General features: G+C 46.1%; 2 protein-coding genes across 2 annotated transcripts; both read left to right on the top strand.

The window, feature by feature from the left end:
• Positions 1-12,322: 12,322 nt before the first annotated feature.
• On the top strand, positions 12,323-15,991 carry LOC125365332 (keratin, type I cuticular Ha1). Its single transcript, XM_048365337.1, has 7 exons — positions 12,323-12,673; positions 12,853-12,935; positions 13,249-13,405; positions 14,407-14,568; positions 14,666-14,791; positions 14,966-15,186; positions 15,838-15,991. The coding sequence occupies exons 1-7, from the start codon at positions 12,326-12,328 to the stop codon at positions 15,989-15,991; spliced, it is 1,251 nt and encodes a 416-aa protein (XP_048221294.1). The 5' UTR covers positions 12,323-12,325.
• Positions 15,992-21,317: 5,326 nt separating this feature from the next.
• On the top strand, positions 21,318-25,240 carry LOC125365329 (keratin, type I cuticular Ha4). Its single transcript, XM_048365334.1, has 7 exons — positions 21,318-21,773; positions 21,865-21,947; positions 23,163-23,319; positions 23,884-24,045; positions 24,143-24,268; positions 24,443-24,663; positions 25,168-25,240. The coding sequence occupies exons 1-7, from the start codon at positions 21,429-21,431 to the stop codon at positions 25,238-25,240; spliced, it is 1,167 nt and encodes a 388-aa protein (XP_048221291.1). The 5' UTR covers positions 21,318-21,428.
• Positions 25,241-25,922: the final 682 nt, after the last annotated feature.

The raw sequence follows: 25,922 nt of genomic DNA, 5'->3' as shown, positions 1-25,922 counted from the left end.
AGTGGCAAATCCCTAGCCCCTCTCTTCTCCTAGGGTGACTCTCCCTGATGCACACATGCTCCTCTCTCTAGCTTCCCCACACCACCCTGTCTTCATGGACCGGGTGGGTCTATGAGGTCCTGGATCTAGCAACTGCCTTTGCTCTGGTCACAGTAACTGTAGACAGGCTATTTAAGGGGGCTCTTACTTTCTATTCCCTGAAACCTTTACTCCCTTAGCTTAGGAGTTCCCTCATGCTGGGCCCCTCAGGCTTCGCTTGACTAGCCCAGTACCAAGAGTGCTGAACTGCTATATTCCCCCTCCACTTCCCCCCACCCCCCGCCAAGGTTTCCCATGCTAATACAAGTCCCTCTAAATCCTTACACACACACACACACACACACACACACACACACTTTACTTCAAAGGACATTTCCCACAAAGCCCAGTGGAAAGTGGAAACAGTTCAAAGCCGCTGGCAGTGGACACTGTAGACACTGTAAGAACCAGGGCGGTGGAGGGGTAGGGGCATGATGGCTCCCACCTCTGCCTACTCTGGGGAGGCAAGGAAACCAAGGTGAAATTCTGGGCTTGCCAGTAGAGGAGGCTCTTCTATTTAATGGTGTGTGTGTGTGTGTGTGTGTGTGTGTGTGTGTGTGTGTGTGTGTGTGTGTGTGTATGTGCTGGTCCTGGGCCTTGAATTCAGGGCTTGGGTACTGTCTTTGAGCTTTTGTGCTTCGGGTGAGTGCTCTACCACTTGAGCCACAGCTCTGCTTCTGGTTTTTCTTTTGTAGTTAATTGGAGATAAGAATCTTGTGGGCTTTCTGGCCTAGGCTGGCTTTGAAACTTGACCCTCAGATTTCAGCCCCCTGAGTAGCTAGGATTACAGGCGTGAGCCGTCGGTGCCCATCTTCATCTAGTCTCTTAATGTTACTTTAATTAGAAAATAAAAGAAACTTCCATCATGACTAAGAGACAGCCTGTTTAGAATACAGGTGATGTTTGTTTTCAAATGACACTCCTTCTGACCAAAATATCTTCCCTGCCTGTCTATTTTGGAGATTCCAAACATCACCTCTCCTTTGGGGCATGGACCGACTCTGGAGAATCTCGGTTACTATTTGGCAGTGATTCCAGGGGATCAACCAACCAGTGCTACCTGCCTCCCAGGGGTAGTAAGTCTTAGCTTGTCAGAAGAGGTGTTTGGTTCCCCTTACATGTGGTTCCTTAGTCCTTTAGCTTCAGTGTCACTTGGAGCTTGTTAGAAATGGAGACTTGTGGGGCCTGACCCAAGATCTCACGAATCATCAGAACCTCTGGCACAGGGTCTGACAATCTGCATGTGTAAAAGTCTTCCAGGTAAGCTGGGTATCAGTGGCTCAAGCCTGTAATCCTAGCTACTCAGGAGGCTAAGATCTGAAGATTGTGGTTCAAAGCCAGCCCAGGCAGGAAAGTCCATGAGACTCTTACCTCCAATAAACTGCTCAGAAAAGGCCAGAAGTGGCACTGTGGGCTTACGTGGTAGAGTGCTAGCCTTGAACACAGACAGAGCCCAGGCCCTGAGTTCAAGCCCCAAGTTCAAGCCCCAGGACCAGCAAAAAAAAAAAAAAAAAAGTATTCCAGGTGACTCTGACACAGGCTGTAGTTTGAGTTGTAAGGACAGAAGTAAACAAGTAATAGATAAGCACCAACTTCAGGACTATACAGCTTCAAAATACTGTTGTGGCTCTTCACGGATATGTTTCTGTGTTGTTTAAATCTGTTTGTTTTTGGGGGTGGTGATGTCTAATGCTTGGGGCAGGCCTCTTCTCAGCTATATCCTTGCAATCCCAAAGTTGCTCTCAATTCCTTATGAACCCAGCACGTGTATTTCTCCTTCTGAGAGTCCTTCTACACTCATCTGTCTTTCTAGAGAACCGTCTCTGCCCTTCTCTGCCTTCCTTGTCTTTAGGTTCTAGAGAGCCCCTTTGGTGACTTCCCTATGTCTCTAAGGCACAGTGACCACTTATTTCTCTGATTTCCATATATTTACCAGGCTTAGTAAATGGTAAGAGGGTTTCACTCATCAGTGTGTCCCTCCCCTGCCACAGTGCCTGGAGAACAGCTATGATATTAGCCAGAACTCAGCAATACTGAGCCTTTGGAATAGAGCACCAGAATAAGTCAATCCTACCTTGTAAATATCACCCACATTTGCACAGTGACCCAATGGGTCTCACTGGCTTTATATGGGACCAATTGTATTTAGTGCCATCCTGGCTGAACAGCTGGTGGAATCCATGTAATTCACGCAAAAGCCCTAGGTAGAGAGGTTTTCTGGGCCATCTACTGGTAGCTGCTTCATCTAAACTAACCATACATTCCAATGTAGGCCTTCTACTCATGAGTGATGGAAACTATAGACAGTGATGCAAGGGAAATATACATTGATGGCAAGGGATTTAGGATTATGTGACTGAAGAACCAAGAACAAAAGAACTCTGTCACACAGAGCCAAGGGTCTCCACGTGGCAGAACGATTGGACTTGTCCCTGTGGGATCCCATCAGCAGAGCTAGGAGAGAAGTTAAAGGGCAAACTGTCTGACTTAGTGGCTAACATATAACCCCAGCATTAGCATCTGCTTGGCACTAAGTAGGTACTAAAATATTTGTTGGGGGAAGGAAGGAAGGAGGGTAGGAAGGAAGGAAGAAAAGCAGCAGGCAGAAGTAATAAGGAGGTAGAATTTCTAACAGCCACCTATATTGGGAGCTAGCTACTGTTTATATCTGGAGGTCCATGATTTCAACAAAGCCTGAGGAATTTTGAGTCACAGGGTCCGAGCTGACCTGTGATGACGTGGGCCATCCTGAAAAAGTGTTTTCTCTAGTTGGAGAAAAGTTATCAGCAAGAATTCAATACTGAATGGTCTTAGACTCCAGATTTCAGGTTCTTGGTTAGATTCTTGATTAGAACCTTGAGCTTCTTGCCCATCTAGTTAGCCTTTATGCATCAGTATATAGAACCAGAATTTTATTCCTTGGGAATCACAAATTACTCAGTTTCATTCATGAGTCATTTTCCCAAATTTTTATGTTTTATTATTGCCCCAATCACTTTAATATATTGTGCTTTTCATTTTTAATTTCCATTGAGTCCAAATCACTTTTTCAATTTCGCACTGGATTTCCTCTTTGATCCATGAGTTATTGAAAAGTGCTTTAGTTTTTAAAGTATTAAAGTCAGGTCGGAATTTAAATTTCTTCATTGTTCTGGTTTTGTCCTTTACCCTAGTATTTCTCATCTGTCAGTTTGCTTCAAAAGAAACCTGGTTCTCTGTTGTTTATTTTTCCCTCATATTGATCAAAGCTAGGGTGAAGGTGGGTAGGAGTGGGGAGGAGCTCATTCTGGGGCTCCCTTTTACCTGAAGACTATTAATAGAATGGCCTATCACTGAAGGATTCCTACAGCCTGGACTAAACTCAACTTTCCAGCACTCACTGATATATCTGTATTGTAATCACCAACACAACTGGATGATTTCCCATTTTCCAGGCATGTTACTTTGATCTTTATGAAAGACACTTTCTCTTCTAATCATGGAAAATACCATTCAAGATGCATGTGAAGAGTTCCTTGCTCAAGCCAGGCACTGGTGACTCATGTCTGCAATCCTAGCAACTCAGGAGTCTGAGCGCAAAAGATTGAGGTTCAAAACCAGCCTGGGCAGACAAGTCTGAGAAAGACTTGTATCTCCCATTAACCAGCAAACAGCTGGAAGTGGAGTTGTAGCTTAATGGTATGGTCTCGAATAAAAAAGCCAAGCAAGAGGTCCCGAGTTCAAGTCCTAATGCCAGCATAAAATAAATATCCCCTATTCCATGAGGCTTTTCCTGGTCGACTTCTATGGTCTGTATGCTATCTTGAAATCCTCAAAATAAAAAAAAACCCTTTTATTCCATTTATAATATCAAGGCATTTGCTTTCTTTTCCTTCCTATTACAATGTAACTCCGACACCCCAGCAGGCCTGCCTTGGTATTTGTCTCACATTGGGTGCTCCATGCACACCAACCGAGACAAACTAATCATGACATTTTTCTCTTTGCTCAGTGCACTTGCTTGACTAATACTTTAGACTTCTCTGTTATGAGAGTATTCTTCTTAAAAAAATTTAAAGAAAATTTACCTAAATGGATACATTAAGAACATAAAAGTTGGGGCTGAGAATATGGCTTAGTGGCAAGAGTGCTTGCCTCATATACATGAAGCCCTGGGTTCGATTCCCCAGCACCACATATATAGAAAATGGCCAGAAGTGGCGCTGTGGCTCAAGTGGCAGAGTGCTAGCCTTGAGCAAAAAGAAGCCAGGGACAGTGCTCAGGCCCTGAGTCCAAGGCCCAGGACTGACAAAAAAAAAATTAAAAAAAAAAGAACATAAAAGTTATGAGGTACCATGTGATGTTTTGATGCATGGATATACTGGGTAGGGATATTTATTTACTCACTTATCATTGTGATAGCCTCCCCTCCCTCCACCCACAGGGCTGGGGATGTGATCCATATGCATGCCAGGCCAGTGCTCTACCACTGAGCGGTGTTCTCAGCTCAAATATTTATCCTATCTATGATGAAAAACTTAAAAGTTCTTTCGTCCAGCCTTTTTTTTTTTTTTTTGCCATTTTCTGTATATGTGGTGCTGGGGAATCGAAACCAGGGCTTCATGTATACGAGGCGAGCACTCTTGCCACTAGGCCATATCCCCAGCCCTTTGTCCAGCCTTTTGAAACCTATAGTTCCTTACCATTATCTATAGTTACTTTAGAATACAAGAGCACAGGTAAGCATCTTCTTCCTATCTAACTGTAACTTTCTATCAACCTCTTCCCATTCTTCCCTCTTTCTAGTCTTGGCCTCTGGGAAGTAGAGTGGTAGAGCAGCTATTCTCACTTTTGTTAATTTAACTTTTTTTTTTTTTAAAGATAAGGTTTCACTATGTAGGCCCGACTGGTCTCAAATTCATCTTAAATTCATGATTCTCCAGGCTCAGCCTCTGGGATGATTGGCAGTCCACCACTTTGTCCTGCTTAGGATCCACTTTTTTAGATTCCCTACGTGGGGAAGAGTCTGAGGGAGGAAAAGAAGTGTGAAAGACTTTGAGGAGTCTCGGGTTCTTACTTATTTCACAGAGAGGAGGGACAGAGTTCAAAGGCACAGGGAAAGGCAGCTTGAAGTCCTCAACTCCTCTATTTTCTAGCAGCCTGTAGCAATTGGAAGCATTGTGCCTGGGCTAAAGGTTCTTCCACGAGCTCATGAACTCTATAAGAAATAGAACTCATTGGGTAGCAGACATTGTATAAACAATCATCATAAATATTGATGGAAAAAATGCCAATTTTCTTCTAGCAACAGGTCTACATCAAGTCTACAGGAGAAAGGAGGTTTCAGCTTTAAGCAAACCCAACAGTGGGCAAAACAAAAGCCTAACCTTTTACTGCCATGACTTCTAGCCTCTGGAGCTCGTGTGTGTGTGTGTGTGTGTGTGTGTGTGTGTGTGTGTGTGTGTGTGATTCAGAGGCCCGAGATGAGCTATTCTGACTCTGGTGAGAAGTCAGCATGTCCCTGGGGTGTCAGTCTGCCTTTAGGAGGAGCCCTAGCCCTTCTAGAGGTGTATGGTGCACCCAATCACAGGTCACCATGCCATTGACTGCTGGGGGCCCAACTCAGTTGCATTTTGTGAATAGACTTACCCACATGGCCATGGCCACTCATTCCTGTTTTGACAATGGCTGCTTGTATGCTACAATGGCTGAGTTGAGTAGTGGTGACAGAGACTCTAAGGTCTGCCAAGCCTCACGTATTTGTTATCTAGACCTTGACAGCAAAATGATTTCTGTCCCCCGTCCCCCTCCCTTGTGCTGGAGGCTCAGGGCCAGGACTGGCAATGGACACAGTCAGAACTGGAATGTGATTTGAATTATGGGAAGAACCCTTTCAGTGAGGGTGGATGGGAGTGTGTAACCAATAATGGGAGACAGGTCTGTCTTCAGGGAATTCTGAGTTCACACTTGCTTCCTCTCCATACTTACAATTCCTAAATTGTAGGTATAAAGGCAGGGTTCATTGCACGAAAACAACTAACTTCTAGTGCAGCCAGCAGGGTGAGAGGAGTATTTTTCTAAAGTCCTGGATGAGTAATGTCCATGCATTCAGTTGTATGGCCTCTTATGCTATCTCTTTGCTCACTTCATGTTAGAGACTAAGTCACAGTCTGGGAGCTAGGAAGACAACAAATGTCAAGAAAAGGGAAGCAGAAGCTTGGCTAGATTCAGAGAAGATCTTTGGGGTGATGTTGGACCCTCAGCCTAAGAATGTCTCGTTTAGAACCAATCTCACATAATTTAAAACTGTTTAGGTGGTCCATTTTTCTATGGTCTAGATTCTAGGACTTATTGTTTATAGTAGGTTAAGTATCAGACCTGGCCAAATAAAACCAAGTCTTTGTTATGTGTTTAGTTTGTTTCTGCCTTCCATCTCCCAGTTCCTTTGACTCTAAGAGCTATCTTTTTTTTGGGGGTGGGGTGTGCTTGAACTCAGGACCTGAGTGAGGTCTTTGAGATTTTTGTTTTGTTCAAGGCTAACATGCTACCACTTGAGCCACAGTTCTACTTCTGGATTTTGGATGGTTAATTGGAGATAGGAGTCTCACAGACTTTCCTTCGTGGGCTGGCTTCGAACCTCAATCCTCATCTCTCAACCTCCCAAGTAGCTAGGATTACAGCTGTGAACCACTGACTCCCTGTAAGAAACAGCAGTCTTGATTAGTCTTAAGTTAGCACCTCCTCCTTTGTACTTAAATAGCTCCTTTCATCTAACAAGTTCAAAGCTGTCTAACAAAACAAACCCACCTATTCTTGCACCATGACAGAGTAAGCAAGCATCATTCTTCCCATATAAGGGAAGGAGAGAGAAGGTGAGTCATCCAGTGGTTGAAGGAGTCTAGTGGCATGAAGTGACTCAGTGGGGCCCCAGGGTATTGACCCGTGCGTCCTAAGTTCAGACCTCTGTATGAAGCTTCTCCTCCAGACAGATCGTGTTAGGATAGATTCTACAGGAGAAGGCATTCCAGGGTCTCCCTAAGGAAGCCTTGCTGGGGCTTCTCTCTGATCCTGTAGTGTCCTCAAATTGATGCCTAGACTGACATTTATAATGAGATGATTAGGTGTGATGGGCGTGTGTGTGTGTGTGTGTGTGTGTGTGTGCATATGCATGTGTGTGTGTGTGTGTGTGTGTAGAGAAGACTTTTTTTTTTTTTGCAAGTCCTAGGCTTGTACTCAGTGCCTGAGCACTGTCCCTGGCTTCTTTTTGCTCAAGGCTAGCACTCTGCCACTTGAGTCATAGCGCCACTTCTGGCCGTTTTCTATATATGTGGTGCTGGGGAATTGAACCTAGGGTTTCATGTATACGAGGCAAGCACTCTTGCCACTTGGCCATATTCCCAGCCCCCCTGTGTGTGTGTGTAATATAGAATTCTGAGAAGAAATACTGAGCTTAGAGAATGATTTTTCTTGATGTGTGTGAGTGTGTGTGTGTGTGTGTGTGTGTGTGTGTGTGTGTAGTGTGTAAAGAGCTTCCCTGGAAACAAAACAGCCCAACACTGGAGTCATTACCATTATCCACTTCCTCATAACATATCATCATCATCATCATCATCATCATCATCATCATCACCACAATTGAAGCATACATCCATTGAGCTCTTATTGGAAGCCAGACACTGATCTGAATTATAGATAGGTTTATCTACATAAACTCACTTAATCCTTACAGCAATCCCATGAGGTCAATGTTATTGTTTCTCATTTTTTTCAGATGAGGAGCCAAGGTGCAGTGGTTACACCACACATGAACACATTCAAGGTCACCTGGCTACTGGGGGGTGGTGAAGCCGGGATTCAGATCCAGATAGTTTGTCTCTGGCAACTTCCCCCTAATCACTGTGCTTTCCAGAACCCTTTCTCAGATCTTGTCAGGAGGGGGATCGAACCATAATTGTCCTATTGTTTTGGTTTCTTTCCTTAAAGGAAACAAGAATGTTTTTGTTATTGGAACCATTTCTAAGAACTTATGCCACCAAAGAAGGTATGGGGAATGAACATTCTAGAGTATGTTCCAGTACTTTGAAGCTTGGGGGCGTCCCTCACAATGTCAATGACTAGGAAACACTGGAGAAGCTTAATCTTGCCCCTGCCATTACCAACACCATGATGTCTATGGAAGAAAAGACTAGAAATAGTCTGAGTTTCTCATGGATTATTCCTTGTCTACAGGAGCCCAGTAGTTATGTTTTGAATTACATGGGACTAGATAAGAAGTGGTGGGTTTCACCATCCCTCAATTGCTCAATTTCCTCCACAACCAATAAAACTCAGAAATATTAGGAAGTCAAGAAAGTCCACGAAATCCACTCATAACCTGTTCTAAAGTCACTGGGACCTTAGAACCCCATGCTACTTTTTTGTCTCATTAATTTAAGAAGCAAATGCACTCCAGCCAGTCGATATTTTTAAAACGATGCAAGCAAGAGATGACAGATGGTGCTTACTCACCCGCCAGTTTGCCTGTGGTCTCCATCCTGAAATGTTGTCTCATTTCACCGTCTGCAGGACAGCCAGCCAGGAAACAAGGAATCTCGAGGAGTAAACAGCAGGCAGCAGGGGTAACATGTTCTTCCCAGCATTTTCCACGTAGCTGCTGGTTAGTCAGGACCTGAAGGTGGCACGGGGTTGACTATCTGCTCCTGTCTCCTCTCTGCAATCCTTACTTGTTTGGGAACAGGTGACATTGCTCCTTTTTGACTTTACACTGCCTGGGTGCAGACAGTGGTCTTTCTCAGCCACAAGGAATGATCTTGATCTTTCAGAAGCTGTGGTTCTCTGTCCGCGGATCAGTTCATGACTCATCGCCATCTCCATCCCACAGGATGCTCACCAGGGTGGGCTGTTCCTCTGTCCATCAAGTTAACTTCTCAGCTCTGCGTTCTCTAAGTGAGCCCATGTGTAGACGGGTTAGCTTTGTCTGATGGGTGAGGTCCTTCATGGTTCCAAAGATTCCTTCTCGCCCTCTTTCTTCAGTGTGTTGTTTCTTTTTAAACACCTCTCTTGGTTTCCAACTCTCTTCATTGCTTCATTATCTCTAAATTGTCAGTGTTCTGTTTGTTGTTGTTGTTGACCTGATCCTTCAATCTTTTCATAAATAGAACCTAAACGTTCTCCTCGGGCAAAAGCCTGACTGATGTTACACGAGCAAAATCAGTAGCCAAAACCATTCAGATTGGAGAATGCTGCTGACATTTAAACTGTGCTCAGGGTCAAGTAAGTCTTCACAGGTGGGAGACAAGACAGGGTTGAGAAGAGACAGCTCCTTGCTAGGAACCAGCTGACAAGAGTTGGGATAGAAGAAGCCTGAGTTGGCTCCTATAAGCGAGTGCCCATTGGTTGAATGCATAAGCGTTTCCACTCATCCAGAGCCCAGATGACAGGGGACAGAAGCTCCCTGCTGCCTGCCACTGCCTGGCCTAGTTGTGTTTCACTGAAAAGTCTTGGTGGTGCCTGTTTCTAGACCCGCCTACTTCTCCCCCCTTTAACTGTGTTGGAAGGAAACAAAGACATTTTGATTTATTACCATCCTTTGTAGTCCTGAATGGTATCATAACAAGTGGTGATAATGGTCTTGGGGCCTGCAGAGGTAGGACATTTTATTTGAGAAGACTCAAGCTATATGACTACTACCATGAAAGCTATGAAAGAAAGGACTCCAATAAGTTGTCAGTAAAACAAGGTCCTGGATGGCAGCCAAAGCCACAGGTGGAGCTTGAGGTGCTTCTCCTGAGATGCAGGTGGGGCAGGTGGTACACATGTGAGCTAGCACACACACACACACACACACACACACACACACACTTGTTTTGGTCAGTTGTGGGGTTTGAACTTGGGGTCTAGGTTGTCCCTGAGCTTTTTTTTGCTTAAGACTAGTGCTGTACCACTTTGAGTCACAGCTCTCATTTTCCTGGTGGTCAATTGGCGATAACAGTCTCACAGACTTTCCTGCCCAAGTTGGCTTTAAACCATGATCCTCAGCCTCCTGAGTAGCTAGGATTACATGTGTGAGATATCAGCAACTGGCTGGTACCTATATTTATACAACCTTTACTCCCAGTGTTGGCTACCCCTTTCTCACTCCCAGATCAACCCTTAGTGACTCTAGCAAGCCTCACAAACGTCTCCGTTTGTGATGTGTCTCTGGGTTTTCACTTCTGGTGGTGCAGGTTCTTAGATTCAGCAATGCAACCATAATCCCCCCCTCCAACTTTTGGTTTGTTCATACCCCTGGTGGTTCTTTGCATGTAAACAGTAGCTGCCAATGGGATGCCCAAGACAAAGCACAGTACATGTGCCCTGTGTGTTCACTTCACTTACAGTGGAGCAACACGTTAGAACATTTAATTGCACATTTAAGAAGTGATTTAAGAAATGTTAAAGCTCATCTAATATATGGAATATAAGGTCTCTGCCTATGTTTTAAGATCAAGTCATCTGTGTTTATGGAGGGCCTTTGGGGCCAGCTCCAGACTTTTTTAATGGACCCATGTGTTCTGTTTAGTTGAGATGGATACCTAGTGGAAGCATTGAATGAACACTTCCCGATTCCTTTCAAATTGGCCTCCACATATTTTTTTTCCTTTCCCTAGACAGTTTATGTGGATCTGTTAGCTTTTATTTTCTAGGTATTCTACAAGAATTATTTTTTTGGTTCAAATCTCAACCTTTAAAATGCTCACCTTTGGAGGAAGGGTGTGCAAAGACACTTCTAATATCCAATGTGCACATGTGTAAATGGAGCCAGGTAACTGGACGGGATGGGTAGGGTTGGGAGGGAGAATGGGGGAGAACGATGGAAAGGGTGGCATTGATTTTATGCCTCTATCAGAAAGAATGACATTGCCCCATTTGTAAGGAAATGGAAGGACTTGGAAAAAATTATACTAAGTGAAGTGAGCCAGACCCAAAGAAACATGGACTCTATGGTCTCCCTTATTGGGAATAATTAGCACAGGTTTAGGCAAGTCACAGCAGAGGATCACAAGAGCCCAATAGCTATACCCTTATGATCACCTAAGATGATGCTAAGTGAAATGAACTCCATTTTATGGAAATGATTGTTATATCACAGTTGTAACTACTTTCAACATCCCATGTGTATCTGTAGTTTCTACTATTGATGATGTTCGTGTATCACCTTCTTGTGATTGTATCTACACTATCTCTGTAATCTTATCTGAGTGTGTGGAAAACAGTGTGTACTGGTATTAGAATTAGGAAATTCAAAGGGAATACCAAAATTGAGAGACAAAGGGTAAAATAAGAGAAACAACAACAAAAGCAATACTTGCAAAACTGTTTGGTGTAAGTGAAATGAACACCTCCGGGCAGGGGGAGGGAAAGGGGGAGGGGGGAAGGGGGTATGAGGGACTAGGTAACAAACAGTACAAGAAATGTATCCAATGCCTAACGTATGAAACTGTAACCTCTCTGTACATCAGTTTTATAATAAAAACGTAAAAAAAAAAAGATGCATGGCACTCAGAAAGACATGCCAAATCGAAACCCCTTTGTACAACTAGCCAAACATGATACATATGGCCTCATTTTGACAATTCTCCTAAGTGATGACTGGGAGGGGGTAGCCTGTGGTTCTACAAAACACAGGCAGCTTTCCTGACTTGTCAGTCATGGTAGGGTCAGAGTTAGTCATCTGCTTCAATCAGCCATCCTGAGCCCGAGAGGCTACTCCAGATCCTCTTCTCAAAGTGGAGGAAAAGAGAGCAGACTGTTGGTATGTAAGGCGACTTCTTTCTCAAACCAAGCTGTGTCTCTCACAGGAAATGTCTGGTGGGCCACGGCGTGAATTTGATGATGGGCCCTGGAAGATCACGTGACACACAAGAATGCCATGGGATGGACCCACACCCCATTAATGAGGGCTGGATGGTGTGGCCTCTTTGAAGGTCTACCACAGAACTCTGATTTCATGGGTGTACTGCCTGAAGAAGAGTCCTGACTTAGCAAGAAGCCCAAGTAAAGAATTTTATGGGACAAGGGACTCTTCTGAGGAAAGCAAATAACAGACTGAACGGCAGGGCGTCTGAAACCAGTGAAGAAGTACAAAGAAAAAAAAGACATCACATACTGTGTCCACACCCTCTGTAGAGGGGGTATAAATGCTCACCAGAGCTAGGTGACCCACAGCTCTCAGGCTTGGAGAACTTCTACTCTGCGTTCATCCGGGCATCTCCCTCTGTCCAGCACCATGCCGTACAACTGCTGCCTCCCCAGCATGAGCTGCCGCACCAGCTGCTCCTCCAGGCCTTGCATTCCTCCCAGCTGCCACAGCTGCACCCTGCCTGGTGCCTGCAACATCCCCGCCAATGTGGGCAACTGCAACTGGTTCTGCGAGGGCTCCTTCAATGGCAACGAGAAGGAGACCATGCAGTTCTTGAACGACCGCCTGGCCAGCTACCTGGAGAAGGTGCGTCAGCTGGAGCAAGAAAATGCTGAGCTGGAGAGCCGTATCCAGGAGAGGAATCAGCAGCAGGACCCATTGGTGTGTCCCGCCTACCAGGCCTACTTCCGGACCATTGAGGAGCTCCAGCAGAAGGTGGGGGTGCTTTGTTGACATCTTTCAGCAAGGGGAGCTTTCTGTTGGGGAAAGATGAGTTTCCTGTTCCTGTGGTGTCAGGATTCTGGCCTTCCCTATTTTACCTCCAACACACCTTTTGCAGCCATTTTAAAGGAGTTGGATTTCCCATCCTCACTAAGCAGCCTCTCCCTCCTTAGATCCTGTGTACCAAGTCTGAGAATGCCAGGATGGTGGTGCAGGTTGACAATGCTAAGCTGGCTGCCGATGACTTCAGGACCAAGTGAGTGATTTGGAGTTCAAACAAGTCGCCTTTGCCTCTTATGAGCCTCTATTTAAAGGAAAGGATTCCCACTATTTCAATGAACAACAGAACAGCCCATCAGTTGTGAAGGGTACCAAAGAAGTTTGAGATCAACCAAGCAAAGAAAATATAAAAAATATAGATGAGAATAACTTTGGGTCTAGGCAGAGCTGCTAAGGCCCTCTGTCTCTTAGGTCTATGTACTGCAGGAAGTGTTAGGCGAGGCAAGTGAGGCGATGGGGGGCATTTTCTGTGAGTCTTGAATTGTTACTCTGACCCCGTCTTTGTGTAGGTACGAGACGGAGCTGTCCCTGCGGCAGCTGGTGGAGTCCGACATCAATGGCCTGCGCAGAATCCTGGATGAGCTGACCTTGTGCAAGTCTGACCTGGAGGCCCAGGTGGAGTCCCTGAAGGAGGAGTTGCTCTGCCTCAAGAGGAACCATGAGGAGGTGAGACCGAAAGTGACCCAGACTCAAGCTGAGAGGAGCGTTAGGGATTTGGAGTAGCAGAGTCAGGAGTACAAGTATGAAGTTGAAGGTGTCTTTATGAAGTTCTTAAAAAACCCCAAACAAGGGGTTGGGGATATGGCCTAGTGGCAAGTGTGCTTGCCTTGTATACATGAGGCCCTGGGTTCGATTCCCCAGCACCACATATACAGAAAACGGCCAGAAGTGGCGCTGTGGCTCAAGTGGCAGAGTGCTAGCCTTGAGCAAAAAGGAAGCCAGGGACAGTGCTCAGGCCCTGAGTCTGAGGCCCAGGACTGGCCAAAAAAACAAAAAACAAAACCCAAACAAACCATCAAGGCCACAATGAAAGAGAAATTTGAGATAAGACCTGCCCATGTTCCTATGCAAGCTATCTTCCATTCAAAACCTGCACATGTTTGTTTCTTACAATACCTTCCTTTGCCATTAACTGGTCATCAGATCGAAGGACGGGGCCCAGCAATGATATATTTGTGTTGTGCAATGAAATTCTTTTTCCACTAAGAGTCAGGCTAATGAATACAGGCCTCTACTTTCCTAGTTTTCTTGGTTAAAAGGAATAAAAAGAGAGTAGAGACACACCTTTTTCTGGCTCCCCAGAGGGGCCATGATATCACTGTACTTTTTACTTGGCAAGAACTGATTGATATAAAACCCGAAATCATACAGCCAATTCTCTGCCTTCTGAGCTTCTCACAGCAAGACTTTAATCTGGGAATTAAGTGTTTAGTCTGATTGCCTGCTTCGCTGATAGCTGAGGTAATTCACTGGAGCTGTTCTGCAGACCAAATGGCACAGCGCAGCTATGGCGAGGAAGGACATGTGCCATATGGAGTGCACACCATTTGGCCCAGAGCTAACATGGAAGGTCTTTATTCTGAGCAGGGAGTACAGGAGTTCATCAACCAGCGGCATTCCCACCATCACTGGGGATAGCAACTCCTATGTTTGTTTTGGATTCACAGGAAGTCAACACCCTGCGCTGCCAGCTGGGAGACCGCCTCAACGTGGAGGTGGACGCCGCTCCCACCGTGGACCTCAACCGCGTGCTGAACGAGACCAGGTGTCAGTACGAGGCCCTGGTGGAAACCAACCGCAGGGAGGTGGAGGAATGGTTCACCACACAGGTGGGCATCGAAGCACGCGGCCACTCGGGACTCCAGGCTCTCAGATGGAGCCCACAAGCCAGGGGCTGACCCGTCTCCTCCCCTTCCTCTCTTGCAGACGGAGGAGCTGAACAAGCAGGTGGTATCCAGCTCTGAGCAGCTGCAGTCCTACCAGGCAGACATCATCGAGCTGAGACGCACAGTCAACTCCCTGGAGATCGAGCTGCAGGCCCAGCACAACCTGGTGTGTGTTGTTGGGAGTGGCTGGTGGGCAGACTGTGGTGTGGGAGGCATCCACAGTGGGCTGTCCTACAGGTCGCACTCCTCTGAGCCCTTGAAGCTGTAGAGCTGTGTGGAAGGCCCTGGAGGAAGGCTTTGCAGGAGCAGCTCCCTGACCTCCCTCTCTTGTCCCTTGCAGAGAAACTCCCTGGAGAACACACTGACGGAGAGTGAGGCCCGCTACAGCTCCCAGCTGTCCCAGGTGCAGTGTCTGATCACCAACGTGGAGTCCCAGCTGTCTGAGATCCGGTCTGACCTGGAGCGCCAGAACCAGGAGTACCAGGTGCTGCTGGACGTCAAGGCCCGGCTGGAGTGTGAGATCAACACGTACCGGGGCCTGCTGGAGAGCGAGGACTGCAAGTGAGTGCCTAGCTGGGGGTGTTAGATGCAGACACATCAGGAGTTTACTCCCTGATTGCTTTCTGTTGAGATTGCATATCTTAGAAGGGAAGTCCCTCTTGCACACCAGCTGTGATCAGACAGAGTTCAGAAAACATATGGTGACCATAGATTTAAAAAAAAAGCCACAGGTTTGTTAGCAAGAACTGTTTGATGTACAAACTGAAATGGAACAGGTGATCCTCTGTACCCGTATGATAATGTAACTTGGCAATGATCACGTGACTTGTGACCAACATGCCTCATTTTCTACAGTAGCCTACTGTGAGGGGGTGTATTTCTATATACTACTTATTTTACCTTATAATCACCCCCAGTAAGATTGGATCAACACCCTTCCTCTTCTGTAAGTAAGAAAACTAGGGTTTGAGAAGCTCACCAGCTAGGAATGGACAGATTTGGGGGGTAGAGGTCAGAGTTTCAGTACTTATTTGTGGCTGCCTATGTTAGAGAGAGTCATAGCACTTGGAAAGTTTACAGCTGGAGGAGCTGAGTCCTTCCCTGCTCCAGGTCAGGTGGAGTCCTAAGAGGCAGCTCGCTCTGGGGGTCTCTCTACCAGATCATTATACATTTCCCTCTGCTCACTTGTCTGCATCCTTTTTTTGTCTCCAGGCTGCCCTGCAATCCCTGCGCCACAAGCAATGCATGCGGCAAACCCATTGGGCCCTGTGTGGCCAATCCGTGCACCCCCTGCCCGCCTCCCGTCCCCTGCACACCTTGTGTCCCACGGCCCCGGTGTGGGCCCTGCAACTCCTTTGTGCGCTAGAGCCCAGGGCATGCCAAAGGAGCAAGGATGTAGGGCCTAGGGCTTCAGAGCTTTCACCTGGCTCTGGTTCATCCAACAAAGGAAATGGATGGAGCCGCCTCAGTGAGGGTGGCCAAGAAACTCACCGGAAGCCTCTCACCACCTCACCCTATCTTCGACCATTCTGTGCCTGCCTTTTCCTTCATCAGAATCGACTTCCTTGCTTGTACCCCAGAGAGCTCTCTGAAGTGCCAGCGGCCCTCCCTTGTAACCTAATAAACGCCATTTCCCTGGCAAAGCACATACCTTTCTCGTTGGTATTCATCTGTTGCAACGCGTTCATCACCGGAGAACTCTATTAAAAAGCCACTTGAAAGTCAGACCATACAATAACATGACTCTGGGAGAAAAGGGCTGTTCTGTACTTGGCAGACAGACAGCTGGCCTGGCACTTTGTACCCATAGGTGAGGTTGAGAGGGCAGAGCTGTGCTCCTTGACTCCTCTTGACCATTTCTGGATTTTTCTCATGACCTGGACCAACCTAGCAGAGCTGCTGGTATCCAGATGCACACTGAGGAGGCCCTGGAGGCTCTCCTCATCCTTTCTCTGAAGGATTTGGGGAGGGAGGGGGGGAGGTCCAGGCTGGTTCTGGGTCAATGATTCAGGCAGTTTTAGTCTCAGGAACACCCTGCCAAAGGGACTGCTGGCTTTTCTTGATATACCCAGCACTTTCTCCTTTCCCCTGTGTATGTAAATAGTCATCAGCATGGACTCCACTCGCCTCCTCAGCCCTAGGTCTAGAAACTCCATCAATTTGCTGCTTTGGCCTACCCAGTACTTGTTCAATTTCTACTTGGAAGGTTCTGGGTGGTGGAGCAGGGAGAGACATATCTGAGTGCTGAAAGGGACAAAGGTAGGGGGCAGTTAGCATCCCTATTTGTGAAGAAAAGGCTTCTTTAATTTGAATGAAGGATTGTGTAAGGGACCAACATTAACTTCCTAATGCCTCAGAAAACAACTTTGATGTCGATAGTCTCCTCTGGTTAAACATAATCCAGTGAAGTGAAATGAGACATTTTGCACAGTGGCTGTACCATTGAGGATTCCTACCCAGAAAAACCCAAGGTTTCAATACTCCCTTAAATGTGTCATTTTCTATTTGTTGGTTTTTAAACAATATTCAGCTGAACAGGGGTATGAAGCAGTATCTCATTGTACCCTTTGACATGTGATCCTTTTGCCTCAGTCTTTCTAGTAGATGTTACAGGCATGTGACACTGTGCCTGGCTCATGCATTTCCCTAATGATTGGTGATGTTGAGAATCTTTTTATGTGCATATTGGTCATTTTCATATCTTCATTGGAGGCATGTCTATTCAAGTCCTTTGCTCATTTTGATTTATTTATTTACTTACTTATTTTGCCAGTCCTGGGCCATGGACTCAGGGCCTGAGCACTGTCCCTGGCTTCCTTTTTGCTCAAGGCTGGCAGCCTTTTTGCTCAAGGCTAGCACTCTGCCACTTGAGCCACAGCGCCACTTCTGGCCGTTTTCTGTATATGTGGTGCTGGGGAATCGAACCCAGGGCCTCACATATATGAGGCAAGCTCTCTTGCCACTAGGCCATATCCCCAGCCCCCCTTTGCTCATTTTTAAGTTGGGGTTTTTGTTACTGTTGCTGCATTGTAGATGTTCTTTATAAATTCTGGATATTAGCTACTTGGTTTGCAGCTGTTTTCTCCCATTATGTAAGTTTGTTGATTTATGCTAGGGTTTTGAACTCAGGACTTTATTCTTGACTCTCCCTCTTTCTTTTTCCCTCCCCCCATCTCCAAGATATCATCTGTGAGTTTTATAGCTTTAGATCTTAGGGTTAGGCCGTTTCATTTCTTAGATTTTTCATCTCTTAGAGTCCAGAAAAAATCAATCTAATTTCTAACCTGGACAGTTCAGTTAACTATGCAGAAGAATTGCTCTTTTCCTGGGAAGAAAATTAAATGAGTGAAACTTGTACTCAGCTTGGCAGAGTATCACAGAGAGTAACCAGGCACCTAAATTCATGGGCAGAGAGGTGCTTGCGGGAGTGTGGAAGGAAGATGGGAACTTCAGATGGACCAGACACAAAAACTGTGAAACGAGGGGCAGTAAACAGCAATGAATCTAGGACGTCCTTCCCCTCGCAAAATTAGAGAAGACTCTGGATCATGGAGCTTGAATTTAGGGCCTGGGCACTGCCCCTGAGCTTTTTTGCTCAAGGCTAGTATTCTACCACTTTGAGCCACAGCTGCACTTCCTGTTTCCTGGTGTTTATTTGGAGATAAGTCTCACAGACTCTCATATCCCAGCTAGCCTTGATCCTTGATCCTCAGATCTCAATCTCTTGAGTACCTAGGATTACAGGTGTGAACCTCTGGCGCCTGGCAATAGAAGGATTTTTAACAATGTATTTAGGTGTTTCAGGCTTTGTCCTCAGATACCTGAATCACTCAGCTTCCAACCCCAACACACCTTGACTATATTTTAGGCAAATTTCTTTTTTGCCAGTCCTGGGCCTTGGACTCAGGGCCTGAGCACTGTCCCTGTCTTCTTCCTGCTCAAGGCTAGCACTCTGCCACCTGAGCCACAGCGCCCCTTCTGGCCGTTTTCCATATATGTGGTGCTGGGGAATCGAACCGAGAGCTTCATGTGTAGGAGGCAAGCGCTCTTGCCACTAGGCCATATTCCCAGCCCATTTTAGGCAAATTTTGAACATTTTCCAATTTGTTTTCTTTATCTACAAATGGAAATAATAACCCAGCTTTACAGAGTTGTCTGGAGAATCAATAACAAGTATTCATGACATGGTGCCATCATCATCATCATCATTATCGATGAACAGCGATACTGACATCATAATTACAAATGCTGTACAGAGCCTTAAGGCTGGGGGAGTGGCTCCCGCAGGATGAACAGAATCCGTTTCTATGCCAATATCAGAAGGAGTTGTTGGTGGCAATACAACTTATGTAGCAAACTTGTTCTCCTCAAGAATCACTCAAAATAAGATAATCAAACCCAAAAGATGAGAGAAGGTGGCAGACAGTGATTACCTAGCAACTTCTTCAAGTCAATAAGTTGGTATCAGAATTTGTTTTGGTTTTTTTCCCCCTGGTGTGTCCCTTAGTGCTTACTAGGTGAGTGAGATTTGGTCCCCACTGTGTTAACATGGATGATGTACCCAGTTATTTAATACAATAGAATTTCTATAGGATTCTACATTTGAACCATCTAGGTCAACAATAGGGAAGATGAATATTTTAAAGGTAATTATTGCTACCCCATCCTCCAACCACAATAATATCTCATCTCTCTCTTTCTCTCTTGTGTCTTTCTTTTTCTGTCTCTTTCTGTCTCTCTCTCTCTCTCTCTCTCTCTCTCTCTCTCTCACACACACACACACACACACACCTGTGAGGTACAGAACATGGTTATTACTTAAAAGATGAAGAAAATAAGACTCATAAAAGGGAACTGATTTCGCTGAACTCACACCACAAGGAGGGATGTGAATTATTTAACTTCAAACATTTACTTTTTTTTTTTTTTTTGGCCAGTCCTGGGCCTTGGACTCAGGGCCTGAGCACTGTCCCTGGCTTCTTCCTGCTCAAGGCTAGCACTCTACCACTTGAGCCACAGCACCACTTCTGGCCATTTTCTGAATATGTGGTGCTGGGGAATCGAACTGAAAGCTTCATGTGTAGGAGGCAAGCACTCTTGCCACTAGGCTATATCCCCAGCCCCCAAACATTTACTTTTTGGGGCATGATGCTGGCTCTATCACTCTGAGCCACAGCTTCACTTCTGGTTTTCTGGTGGTTAATTGTAGAGAAGAGTCTCATGGACTTTGCTGCCTGGGCTGGCTTCAAACTGCAACCCTCAGCCTCCTGAGTAGCTAGAATTACAGGAGTGAGCCACCGGTGCCTGGATCAGTGTCTGTTTCTTGGGGATGATGGAGCCAAGCTGTATTTTCCTGGTCACTGTGATCTGGGAACTCAGGTGGCAGGGTCACACCTCTAAGGGTGCAGATGTTCTTAGAAAGAGGTATAAGTCATGTGAGAAAAATTTCCCAGGATTTTGGTATAAAGTCATCATGGAAAATGCTGAACACCTCACTCTGGTTTCCTTTCTTTTTCTTTATTTTTTATTTTTATTGTCAGACTGATATATATATAGCGGTTACAGTTTCATATGTTAGGCATTGGATACATTTCTTATACTGTTTGTTACCTCCTTCCTCATTCCCTCTTCCCCCTCCCCTTTCCCTTTGGTTTCCTTTCTTGATGAATATTAATAGTATTAGGCTTCTTATTTAGGATTCAATGATGCTGCTTAAACTCTCACTCTTCTGGATTATTCCCGGCATCATCTTCCAAGAATACTTCTTCCCTTTCTCATTTTTAGATTGGCTGTAGGTTAAGGCAATTTGTCAAATCTTTCTCTGAATAGGGCCAGATAACAGATATCTTAGGGTTTTTTTTATTCTAAACTCTGTCACACATTTACCTTAGCCACTGTGATGTAAACACAGTCACAGGTAATGCCAAAATGAATGAGCATGGTTGTATTCCATTAAAACTTGAGCTGCAAAACGTGTAGCAGGCTGAACTGGGCTTCAGACTATGTGTTTCCCTCAAGCTACATGAACCTCATCTCAGAAACCTCTCTGGATGGCCTCAAATCTGAAAGGTTCCACCATCTCCCAAAAAATGAACCCCAAGGATCAATAGCCAGATGTAGCATGTAGGCCTTTGGTGACCAATTCTCCTGTTAGTCCTGTTTCCATCTATCCAGTTTCCGTCTTGCTTTATCTTTTCCAAACTAGTAACATACAATTGTTTTCAGTCTTTCCAGGTATTGGACAAGACTCTAAGCCCCAACCAATAGGAGAAAATACAGGGTGAGTTGGTGCTATAAGAATACTGAAATGTAGGTAGAGATCCAGGGGAAGAAGGCAACTTGGAAAAATATCCACCCAACAATTGTCTTTCCAGGGAATATGGTGACCGGATCTTATGGGAGGAGAGCTTCTGATTCCCAAGCAACTCCGCCCCATGTTCCTGGCTGTCCTCCCCTCTGAGTAATGGCCTGAGCCTCTTGGGGATGTGATGACCCTAGCTCCTTTGAAGCCATCTGATGAAACTCTAATCCCATCAACCACCAATGCCCAGGAAGAGCCTGGTGTGACACAAGCTGAGTGGAATAATTTTATGAGATGAGGGGGGACTCTGTGGAAGCATCTAACTAGCATATTTTGAAGAAAAAATTAGCTGAAGCATTAGGAAAGGAAACGATGCTATTTTCTTAGGCCCCCACCCACCATTAAGGGTATAAAAGGACCACGGAGGAAGGACAGACTCAAACCTCACCCACATCTACCTCCACAGCTCACTGCTCTCCCATCTTCTGCCTCTGTCAGCACCATGGCTTGCAACTGCCTACCCAGCATGAGCTGCCGCACCAGCTGCGCCTCCCGGCCTTGCATTCCTCCCAGCTGCCACAGCTGCACCCTGCCCGGTGCCTGCAACATCCCCGCCAATGTGGGCAACTGCAACTGGCTCTGCGAGGGCTCCTTCATTGGCAGTGAGAAGGAGACCATGCAGTTCTTGAACGACCGCCTGGCCAGCTACCTGGAGAAGGTGCGTCAGCTGGAGCAAGAAAATGCTGAGCTGGAGAGCCGCATCCAGGAGAGGAACCAGCAGCAGGACCCATTGGTGTGTCCTGCCTACCAGGCCTACTTCCGGACCATTGAGGAGCTCCAGCAGAAGGTGAGGGGGTTATGTGGAGACTCAACAGTAGTTGCCTCTCTTGTTATAACCTCATGTGATAACCAGTGTGTGTGTGTTTCCTTTTCTTCAGATTCTGTGTTCCAAGTCTGAGAATGCTAGGCTGCTGGTGCAGGTCGACAATGCCAAGCTGGCCTCTGATGACTTCAGGACCAAGTATGATGAACCTTTTTTAGGACAGATGACCTACAAGGCCCTCGTAGCTCTATTATGGCCCTATGGACCTAATGTTTCCTGGAAGGGCAGAGGAAGTCATCTCTGTTTCTTTGTCCTCCTAAGTCTGGTTATGTGAATGAATGTCAATCATGCAGACTTGTGGATCAGCCTTCCCTTCAGCCCACACAGATCAAGTGTACTTTTCCTGAAATACTTAGGATCAGAAGTGTTTCAGGTTCTGAGACCAGAACTCAAACTTTGTATCTGAAACTTTGGCTTGTTGGCTGGTACTCTACCACCTGACCCATGCCCCTCCCCCAACCTTGTTTTTTATTTGTTTGGAATTCTTACATATTATATAAAATGAAATATCTTAGGGATAGGGACCCAAGTCCAAGCCCAGAATTAATTTATGTTTCATGTATGACTTATACCATGAAGGTTATTTTATGCAGTGTTTTTAGTGAATTTGAGTTTTGGCAATGACTTGTCATATGAAGTCAGGTATGAAATTATTCTACCATGGCATTATGTCAAAGCTCAAAGAGTTTCAGACTTTTGAGTTCCAGGTTTAAAAATCTTCCTCCCCCCCTTCCTTTTTTTCTTTCTGTGCCAGTACTGGGGCTTGAACTAAGGGCCTGGGCATTGTTCCTTACCTTCTTTGCTCAAGTCTGGGTCTCTACTACTAGAGCCACAGCTCCACTTCCAGATTTTTTTTTCTGGTTAATTGTTTTTTTTCTGGTTAACAGTCTCATGGACTTTTCTGCCTGGGCTGGCTTCAAACTGAGACCCTCAGATCTCAGCCTCTTGAGGCGTGAGCTACTGGTAGTGGTTTTCCACTTTTAGAGTTTCTGACTAAGAAAGCTCAACCTGTGTGGATCTTTTTGGAAGATTTTTTTTTTAAATCCCAAATTCAGATACTTAAATGATTTGTTCTTTGGGAATGGACTGATCTGGTGATAGATTAACCAACAAAACCAAAGAGTGAGAGGTTTCATCTTAGATTCCCATTGGGTACCTTTCTGGTGTTAGATTCAGTCAAGGGGCCTCTCCAGTCTGCACATACACAGTGGGAGGGAAACGTGGAGGAACAGGGGCAGAACACGGTGTAAATTCAAAAAGATCGTGGCCAATTCTATCCAAATAAGACACAGGAGTAGAAGGAGGGCCTTTTTTCCCCCTGGTTTGTCCTCTGACTTTGACGGATGTGTGCAGGTACGAGACAGAGCGGTCCCTGCGGCAGCTGGTGGAGTCCGACATCAACGGCCTGCGCAGGATCCTGGATGAGCTGACCTTGTGCAAGTCTGACTTGGAGGCCCAGGTGGAATCCCTGAGGGAGGAGCTGCTGTCCCTTAAGAGGAACCATGAGGAGGTACGGAAGAAAAAATAAAAGCAAGTCTCAGAGCTTTCAGGCTTACTCGTCAGCATGGGGAATCAGGAGGCAAATAATAGGTTCCCTAGGGTGGGGCTGTTCTTGGAAGGTCATTAAAGGCCAATGTTTTATCCATGTAGTGACGCTGTGGCCTATCCTCTCTGTATGGCATGAGGCACATTGCTAATTCTCAAGCACTCAGAGAGAGATGGGCAGGTGCTGGGGAATTCTGAGGGAGAATGCTCCTTGACAGCTCTTCTCTCTGCCTGCCTGTGTTCTGAATTTGGTGGTGAAGTTGGAGGAAAACCAAAAGAGAAAAGAAAGAAAAGATGGTTCCTTTCTTCAAAATGCTTATGGTCTAGGGTAGAGAGATAGCCACATAACTGTATGGATGTATCCTAAGTTAGAAGGAAACATGTGCTATAAAGTTTGCACACAACATGAATGAGCCAGAGAGGAGTTTGGGCTTCTTCTTAAGATAAAGGAAGAGGAATTCAATGCTTGAGTGTTTCCACTTATTGTGATCCATTTCTATGGGCTCATTCTTTGCCTTTCCCCCTGCAGGAAGTCAACACCCTGCGCTGCCAGCTGGGAGACCGCCTCAACGTGGAGGTGGACGCCGCTCCCACCGTGGACCTCAACCGCGTGCTGAACGAGACCAGGTGTCAGTACGAGGCCCTGGTGGAAACCAACCGCAGGGAGGTGGAGGAATGGTTCACCACACAGGTGGGCATCGAAGCACGCGGCCACTCGGGACTCCAGGCTCTCAGATGGAGCCCACAAGCCAGGGGCTGACCCATCTCCTCCCCTTCCTCTCTTGCAGAGTGAGGAGCTGAACAAGCAGGTGGTATCCAGCTCTGAGCAGCTGCAGTCCTACCAGGCAGACATCATCGAGCTGAGACGCACGGTCAACTCCCTGGAGATCGAGCTGCAGGCCCAGCACAACCTGGTGTGTGTTGTTGGGAGTGGCTGGTGGGCAGAGTGTGGTGTGGGAGGCGTCCACAGTGGGCTGTCCCACAGGCCACACTCCTCTGAGCCCATGAAGCTGGAGAGCTGTGTGGAAGGCCCTGGAGGAAGGCTTTGCAGGAGCAGCTCCCTGACCTCCTTCTCTTGTCCCTTGCAGAGAAACTCCCTGGAGAACACACTGACGGAGAGCGAGGCCCGCTACAGCTCCCAGCTGTCCCAGGTGCAGTGTCTGATCACCAACGTGGAGTCCCAGCTGTCTGAGATCCGGTCTGACCTGGAGCGCCAGAACCAGGAGTACCAGGTGCTGCTGGATGTCAAGTCACGGCTGGAGTGTGAGATCAACACGTACCGGGGCCTGCTGGAGAGCGAGGACTGCAAGTGAGTACAAGTGAAATACTTCTGGGATAATGTGCATGATGGGACTGTATGACAGGTGGGACACATTCCTGGTGGCTGTCTTTGTAACTCCCTAAAAGATCAATGTGGATTGAGTGTCTACCATGTGCTTAGTGATCTGTGATAGCGATGCAAACTTTGATGGATGATTAGGACATCAACAGCTTCTGCCTCTGAGGACTGCTTGGGAAGTGCTGAAAGAGAGATTGCTAGTCACAATGGTCTCTTTTGGGTAAGGAAGGTCATGTTAGGTCCCATGAGCACTCAAAGCCATGAGATCATATTTTTTTGACAGTTTCAGTGCCCCTGTACATGGCATTCTGGGAGAGGGAGAAGGGTTCAATAATAATCAAAGTTTCAGTCAATTCGTTCCAATCGCTTAGGACCCACATAGGTTGGCTCCTTAAGTATAAAGCAGATGTGTGCACCTCCAGAGTTTTCTCCTTTTCCTTCCCCAATCTGATGTAAACCTTTGTGTCCCTCTAGACTCCCCTGCAACCCATGTGCTACCACCAATGCCAGTGGCTCCTGTGGCAGCTGTCAAAAGCGTTGCTGTTAAATGAACAACTTATTTCCTCTTTGAAGACATCCATAGAGCCATTAGATCAAGTGCAAGAAGCATCTTCAGGTCCTCCCTTTACCAAAGCTGAGTTGCCATGAAGAAACCACATCACACCAACTATGGTATCATGACATGAACATGTGATCCAGACCCAACATGCAAGGACACATACCATTAACATCCAACATCTGGAAAACTCCTTCGTATTGAGGGCTGTGTCTTTTTTCATTCAATGTTTGTTTCTGAAGATATAATGCTAGTTCTGGACACCACTGTTGGGAGTTTCCTGGTATATGCTTCCATTTCCTGCTTTCCTTTCTTCCCTGGAATGCATGGAGGCTACTTCATCTATTTCCCAATAAACTTCATTTCTCTGGCATAGTAAAGGTGTTTCTCATTCATAGTCATATGTTGCAAAGTACTCACCCAGACTTTTTAATAAAAAATGTGCTACATTGGAGGTTGTATTGGGTTAAGTGGCTGACTCAAGACTATTATGTCCCAAGGGAAACATTGATGGTGAGGGAGGGATGGACGCCTGGTGGGAGGGCGGGGGAGAAGGGCTCTCATGAAGGGTAGATTGTAGAAAACCTGGCTGTCAACCCATGCTCCTCTTGCTAGACCCTTGATATTCTGAGAATCCTTTCCTCATCTTTCACTGTTAGCGACTACTCTTGCC

Source organism: Perognathus longimembris, chromosome 17, assembly GCF_023159225.1.
Source record: "Perognathus longimembris pacificus isolate PPM17 chromosome 17, ASM2315922v1, whole genome shotgun sequence".
NCBI classification, from domain to species: domain Eukaryota; kingdom Metazoa; phylum Chordata; class Mammalia; order Rodentia; family Heteromyidae; genus Perognathus; species Perognathus longimembris.
The sequence above is the reverse complement of the archived record's forward strand: the minus strand, read 5'-3'. Positions and strand labels throughout refer to the sequence as shown.